This window comes from Anopheles aquasalis, chromosome 3 (genome assembly GCF_943734665.1).
Source record: "Anopheles aquasalis chromosome 3, idAnoAquaMG_Q_19, whole genome shotgun sequence".
NCBI lineage: Eukaryota > Metazoa > Arthropoda > Insecta > Diptera > Culicidae > Anopheles > Anopheles aquasalis.
In genome coordinates, this window is record NC_064878.1 from 21849390 (window position 1) to 21856595 (window position 7206).

Genomic DNA, 7206 nt, shown 5'->3' on the forward strand with positions numbered 1-7206 from the left:
AAGCCTCACTGTGTTACTGTAGATGCCTCACGTGTGGTTTACTATCAACCTGCCCAGTCGGGGCTTCTAGGAATGACTAACTATTGATAGGAGGAGGCCATATGGCCATTGATTCAAAGGAAAAGGTGATCATAAATAAACAAAAACATGCTGGCACATGTTGTTGGTAAAATCGGGCTCAAAATGATTCTAATTTGAATTTAATTTAATTTTTGTTTAAATTAAACTATTGGGAAACGATTGTTTATTTGAAGTTGTTAGTTTTTAGATTGCTTTTGCTAGTTTAACGGGTTTTTCGATTTTCGCAAACTTCTCGCTCCACCCGTACACTGTGTTGTGAGAAGTGAATTCCCAGGAAACCTCTGTCCATTTATTATTCTTGGAAGTCGCCAAGACACGAAGGGCGCCGAACGTACACGAAGTCGCACTGGTTTGTGTTTCGTTTGTTTTGCTGAACAGTTTTGGAAAATATTTTTCTACGCCCTACGAAATGTTTAGAAATCACTCCATTATCATTCCAGACTATCTCTAAGCTATCACTTGAGCATTCATCTGTTAAGGTATCGCCATGGCCAGTAAACTGGACGTAATAGCTTTCGTAGTTCCAGTGCCGTTGGGGTGCCTAAATAACCTGCTGCACCCATCCATGCTTCGCCGCTTTGTTCAGTGGGATCGTGATAGCAACAGATGCCACCGGCTCAATAAAGTAAACATTCATTTCGAGAGCAATTAAAACTACAAAGTTGTGCCTTCCAAGTGCCTCTGTTCAATAAAGTTCTGCAAATTTTTAGCTCTCCTCTGTTCGATAAAGTTTCGCAAATGTTTAAACCTCACACAATGAATAGTAAGAGTGAGGTTTCCAAGCCTGGGCTATCGGAGCTACCCGAAGAGGTTGGCTTAACTTACCTTTTCTTCTAACTTGATCGCTAACTTGTGCTTCTCTGTTGCAGCTTTTGGATATGATATTTGATAAATTGGATGTTGAAGGGCTGAAAACAGCATCGATGGTTTGCAGAAGATGGGCAGAGCTCGCCTTTTCCGGTCGTAGGATGGATCGTGTACTTTTAAACGTGGTTGATTACATTCAAGCGCCATTCAGTATGAACTCAACGTTTTTAGAGAGTAACCGTAACTATCGACATATACGGTACTCTTACAATCACGAGGATGCGAGTTTGAATGATCTCCTATATTTGGTATCTTTATTCAAAAGTTCCCTCCAGACGCTTATTATAAGACCGGACCGTATGTTCAGGGTGTATGAATTACAACAGATTTTGCTCAAGCTACCCGATCTGCAGCATATGATCGTGGCTTCCGGTCTACGCTACGTTTTAGAAAAGCAGAAATCGTTTTGTGTGAAACATAAGCTGCGTAGCCTGCGGTTCGGCAAGATGTTCGATTTACCGTGGGATGGTTTCGATATTCGAACCGTGACTCCAAACTTGGACTGTCTACAAATGGATTGTGGTTCCCAGCAAGCGCTAGAGGTTTGGAAACATTTCAGCGGCCAGCTAACATCGCTGGGAGTGTACGTGGCCACGTATGATCTTTTCCTTAGCTTTTGTGCTCTAGCTTTTCCTCTGTTGAAGGCACTGGATTATGTAGTTAGCCATCGACAGATGTTCGACTCAACGGCAAATGATACCAACTGCCGATTCCTCCGAAACCTCACTTAACTGCGCAAATTGAATTTGGAATGTTATGCATCGAAGGATACGATAGAGTCCGTCGCCGATCATTGTCCAGAACTAGTGTACTTGTCGCTCAAAAAGCATAATCTGCAAGCACATTCGCTACAATCACTTGGACAACTATCGAAACTCAAAGTATGTGTTGGTATTCCGTGGTGACGAAATGATACATGATGCCAATAATTGGGATGTATTCTCTTTTTTCAGACACTTGTAATACACGACTGCTTGTATAATGTTTTCGATGGATGCATGCCGATACCCTCGCTTGGCAGGGTTCAGTTGATTCACCTTACGTTCCATTCCATTGATCCATTCGACTTGTAAGGACCATCTCGGGATTGTTGCTCCTCGGCTTTGGAGTTTACTTATCGACGAATCACACATTAACGATGATGCACTCCAAATTATTTGCGATAATTTCAAACACCTCAAATGTTTGACACTGTGCAGCTGCCGAAACGTAAATATGGTTGATCAAGCCTTAGAATTGCGGACTTATCAGAGCCGATTTCATTGTACTTTACAGATCACCGATGAGGGACTTAAATCTATTAGTCGTTTACCGATCCTGAGAGATTTGGAGCTCAATTTCATAAACATCTCTGGTGAAGTATTCAATAATTTTCTCTCCAACTCTATCCATTACATCTTAATGAGGTATTGTAATGAGGTAAGGATGCTTGTATCACAAATTGTGGTTTGTGGTCACAGTGTAATGAATTCTTCGTTTCCTAATCTTGTGATTTGTAACGTTTAGATAACGGATGACGATCTTCTGAAACTACCGGCGGCCTTCCCTTATCTTCAGCAGCTAGACATTAGAGCGTGTACGCATGTATCTGAACGCGGTATTGATCGACTGCGTGCTGTAATGCCATCATACGGCATAATACGGCTTTACCCAAAAAAATCTGACAGATTTATATATTATTTTTAGAATTGTTTATAAATCCAAACACAATGAAAAACAAACCGATCTTGAACCACCGAAATGCGAGCTGCTTTATTTACAATTCGAGCTATTAAGTAAATAATGTATGTGTAGGAATGGTACAAAATTGGAAAATACACAATGTATCAACCCCACGCAAAGATAATCGTTTCCGATCTGGCTCAACATTTTCGATTCCAAAATATTATCGCCTCGTCTCGTGAGTCGACAAATCCGAGTATCCCCGTGTGGTTAATCCATTTTGTCATTAGGTGTTGCGTGCTTTACTCGGTCTCTGGTTAATTTTGCACTAAAGCGTTATGCAACAGATGAAAAATAATAAAAAGAAAAGCGAATATTTGATTTTGCCAACCAAGATCCGCAAGCCTGAGATGCCGCAGTCAACCAAACATATTGTTACGACGCCCGATGGAGTGTTCGGCAAAGCGTGAACCGCAGATGATGATGGAAAGGCATCATAAAGAGCGTTATACGAAGTATACGATAGTAGTTCAATGTCCCTGGCCGGTAGGACGATGGACACAGCTTTCAGGAGACGAAAGTGTCGGTAAGATACTCCCTCTACACCAGCTCGGCGAATTGTTTTACTGTCCGTGATCAGTGATAGCAGGCCGCGGCGACGAGAAACTAAGTTTCAAATCCAATCACTTCTCGCTGCACTTACCACCGGCTACCAGCCTGCGTCTGCAGTTGCGTGTTTTACTACCCCAGAGGTGGCCACACTTGGCGAAGCACTTGATCCGCGGGCACGGCTTTGCCGCCCGAAGATGAATGTCCGGTAAATATGGTTTGGGGTTGAGGGTTGCGGATAATTCTTAGGGGTTAATGCCGAGGGCAGCCCTCCGGTGGGTGCGTGCGCTCGCGATCGCGCACGATGGCCGTTCGTACACGATCGCGCTGTCTTATTTCTCTACACTATTCTCTCTCTCTCTCGCTTCCCGTGATCGTTAAAAGCTCTTGTAAGGCGCTTTGGGTGGGTATTCGGGTCGGAACAGGCGTGACGATCACTTCGCGATCGTAGATCAGCCAAGTAGTGTGGCAGTTTGTGAAGCGACGACGTGTACTCGTTGAGACGGAGATCTCCAAACTTTGCACCTTTTTTGTGTGTACACGTGCTATTGAAGTCTTGATCGGTCGGTGGAAAGGAACGGCGAACGAGTGCACGCGCAGTCAGTAAGGAAAGCGTGTGAAGCGTATTGTGGGCGCATTGTGCGGGAGCAGTATCATCGTGCCGCGTGTTAAAGGTTAGTGGTTGGGAACGGGAGTACGTGTACGTAAGTCCGTGAAACTTAATCTTAAAAGTGCATTACTGGAACGAAGCGAGCTGCGCGTTCGAGGGGTGCAGCAGCAACATCATCAAACAAATATAATAATCCCCAGCGGGAACTTGCCGTGGCGTAGTCAAATCCACTGCAAAGAGAAATCGGATCTGTTGCTGCTTCGAACAGACCAGCCTAAACCGAATGGCACGCTTCTCCGGACGTGCGGGCACGAGTGGAATGTGCAGGAAATTGTGAAAAGGGGCCAAACGGGTTTTTTTTTTACTTCATTTCCCTTTTCCCGTTTTGGTTTTCGGGCAGTTTCGGGCATTCTCTTCACCATACCCTCCTCAAACCGTTACCTCACGGACAGGTCTTCTCTCACTCTCTCCCGGTTGCGTTGCTGGAGGGTAGGCACATGGCACCAGGGATCGTCAAGGTCAGGCTAGCCCCGCTAGCGCCAGGAATAGCTGTAACAAATAGACAAGATCAGTAGGTTTTTGAGATGTTACGATTGCTGCCTCGTACCTGATAATTGGCACAGGTGCATACAGGCTACCGATCGCCTGTTGCTGTAAAATCTGAGAAGCGGTGCATTGGTCACTCCGACACTATTTTAATGCATCCATCTCACAGTAATTGTTACGCATTGATTCGTTGTTGTGCAATCAAAGCATCGAAGATCGAGATTCTAGATATCGCATTTTCGCCTTCGAGAGACGAGTGGTTGATCGTTACGCGTGGTACTAGACAACAGGGAGATAAAGCAAGCAGCAGCATCGAAGCACCAGATGATGCGGCGCTTTGTCTACTAATCAGACAAAATTATCAATTGATTAAGCTGCTTGCCTGCCGATTACATGTGGCTCCTTTTTGGCGCCCTTCTGACTGGGAGCTGCTTAATAACTATCGCCCCCTGTGGCGTGCACGTAGAAATTATAAATTCCTATCCCGTTGATTATACTGTCGCTTACGACGAGGGTACTTGTGCTATGATATACACTGGGAGGGAGGGGGCACATCGATTTAGCATTCAATGCACGAGCACGCGAGCAAGCAGCAGACGAATGCTTTCTAGAACTTCGTGATAGCATCGCACGGATTATAGAGAGCAATTTTTCGAATAGTTTCACCAAACCAAATGCAACTTTAGATCTTCGATTTGTGCGTTGACTGTGAGTTGATCATCACACGGACACGGATTGATTGCGTCTTGTTTCGTCGAGATGGGTGGATCAATGGATGTGATTTAGACAGCGATTAATGGTGGGAAAGCGAGGATGGAGAAAGATTCCATCTCCGCCAATCCCGTAACTCTCTACGTCCGCAGCACCATCGTGGATACGATCGTTTCTCATTCATGGTTACCTTCATGGTGCTGGAAGTTGGGGCGTAGATTAGCTCCAATCACGCCGGCCTACCGGTGGCCTCGATAAAATCGAACACCAGCCAAGAGGTCCCAGCCTTTGGCGTTTCTGGCGTGCTGCAACGACGCTGTGTCCTTGACGCTCGTTTCGTTTGCGATGGAGCTTCGCTTCCCGCGTCTGATGGATTGGTTCGGATGGACGTTTGCTACCTACCCTCCTTCTTTTAACCAAATACCGTTTGAGATTGAGTTACGCAATTTCTTACGCAGTTTTTTAGTAGGTCCGCCGGCCAGTAGGTTAGAGTAACGGCGATAAGCTGTGAGCCAAAATTAAGAGGAATGTGCGAACGAGCCCAGCAACGAATTTCTATCGAGCCCCCCCAAAAAAAATTTCGGACCTTGCGAAACGATCGTAGAACGATCGATGGCAGTGGACAGTGGATTGAATAACGTTACGTTGTCACGGGTTACAAATGTTGTTTCTCGGAGGGCTGTCATCCCTTAATCTACGCATTGCATGTCGAAAAGATCGAAATTCAAATTTGTCTCCTTCCCGAGGTGTCAATGGTGGTGCAATTTTTGTGACGATCCATCTAAAAAAAGGATCCACACATTTCCTGTACGTGGATGGGGTGAAGCATTTTAACGTGTTGTTGTTTCTTTTAACTAGGCGTCGGTTAGATATGGCACGGCCATTGCGTAAGGCTTACACAACTTCCAATTCCATCGCAGTATATTCAGCGCCTAGCGCGATCATATCTTACCCGTTTAATCAGCTCTCATGAATATTGGAAGAAGAAAAAAACCCACCAAATGCAAATGTGCACCCCTACGATAAGCTGCCGGTAATTGGTTCATCCACTCTCTCTCTCCTTTCCTTGTGTTTTTTGGGCACTTAACAGTTCATCCCTAAGGGCAGCTCTAATTTGATGATCGTGTCGCTCTATTATGGCGTCATTCGTCCGCTCGCCATCTTATGCGATGGTTTTTTTTTCGCCAGGGGGGATTTGGATAAAACTTTCAATCTCGTAACCTTTGAACCAATCCGGTCCATGCCGTATTTAGAACGCGTCGGTCGATTCCTTGGAGGACGAGACTTTTGTTCCGAATGTATGATGTTCACTTGCCAGACTAGGTTTCTTGGATTGCCATGAGCATCAGGTTTGCCTTAAAGTCTGGATAAGAATGAAACTTTAGAAAAAATAAATAAACGAAGATCAATCGTACGGCTGTTTGTCCAACGTGCTGCCATTGACGGGGTTTGCCGAATTGGTTGACGAATTATGCTGAAGCGATGCTGGGACGTCGACTGGCGACTGGAACATGTGCGGCCGGCTTATCGCACCGTCACTCCTTTCGGGATGCCCGAGCATATCCGGGTTGGGCTCTGGCGAAGGTGTTGTTATTATGCTTATTGCTCTGTTCACACCAATGGCGCAATTACCGCTAATTACACTCGCGACTCGCGTTTGGTGCGAACGGTGCCCGCGAAACCTCGTGACGTACACGCGAGGATGCTGCTTTTTGTGTTGCGCCGTCAACGGCTAGATCGATGTTTGGCAACAATGAGCACGCGAAGCACTTTATCGAAATATATTTCTATGCTCACAGCCCGACAGCACGACGCCGAGAGCAACAAACCTTCTGTACGAGGAGAACAATAGCAAAAAAAAAATAGAAACTCTACAGAACCTCACAAGTGCCCCTTTAGTGAGTGGTCGCTGTCTTCGCGGTCAGATTCCTCGCTTGTCGATCATTGTAGTCAAGTGGTTGGCATTGGCTAAGTGGCGACGCCATGAACGACACGAACCCCATTCGAATGACGAATGGGCGCGAAAGCTTTATGTATGCATAACAAAAAAAAAACAAACCCCCAAAAAGCCCCGTCGTCGCGTCGTTCTAAGCAAATATTGTATCACTGTGCAAGAAGAA

General features: G+C 45.5%; 2 protein-coding genes across 6 annotated transcripts in view; both read left to right on the forward strand.

Annotated features, from left to right (window-relative positions):
- The first annotated feature begins 451 nt into the window (after positions 1–451).
- LOC126577411 (uncharacterized) lies at positions 452–2783 on the forward strand. Of its 2 annotated transcripts, none has more exons than XM_050239023.1 (5): positions 452–891; positions 951–1829; positions 1902–2157; positions 2224–2367; positions 2455–2783. In XM_050239023.1, exons 1-2 carry the CDS (start codon positions 820–822, stop codon positions 1677–1679), a joined length of 801 nt encoding a protein of 266 aa, XP_050094980.1. In that variant the 5' UTR covers positions 452–819; the 3' UTR covers positions 1680–1829; positions 1902–2157; positions 2224–2367; positions 2455–2783. The 2 variants fall into 2 exon arrangements, with proteins under 2 accessions (XP_050094980.1, XP_050094981.1); XM_050239024.1 differs by having other exon boundaries at positions 452–844.
- Positions 2784–3640: 857 nt separating this feature from the next.
- LOC126577406 (retinol dehydrogenase 14) overlaps positions 3641–7206 on the forward strand; it is an 8085-nt gene continuing 4519 nt past the window's right edge. For all 4 annotated transcript variants that reach the window (XM_050239012.1, XM_050239013.1, XM_050239015.1 and 1 more), the window contains exon 1: positions 3641–3893. The gene's annotated coding sequence lies outside the window, so the exon portion shown is untranslated. The remainder of the gene's footprint in view (positions 3894–7206) is intronic.

Coding starts and splice junctions, on each gene's coding strand:
- LOC126577411 (XM_050239023.1), top strand. CDS start 820: ATGTTTAAACCTCACACAATGAATAGTAAGAGTGAGGTTTCCAAGCCT. Junction 892..950: donor TATCGGAGCTACCCGAAGAG/GTTGGCTTAACT, acceptor TCTCTGTTGCAG/CTTTTGGATATGATATTTGA.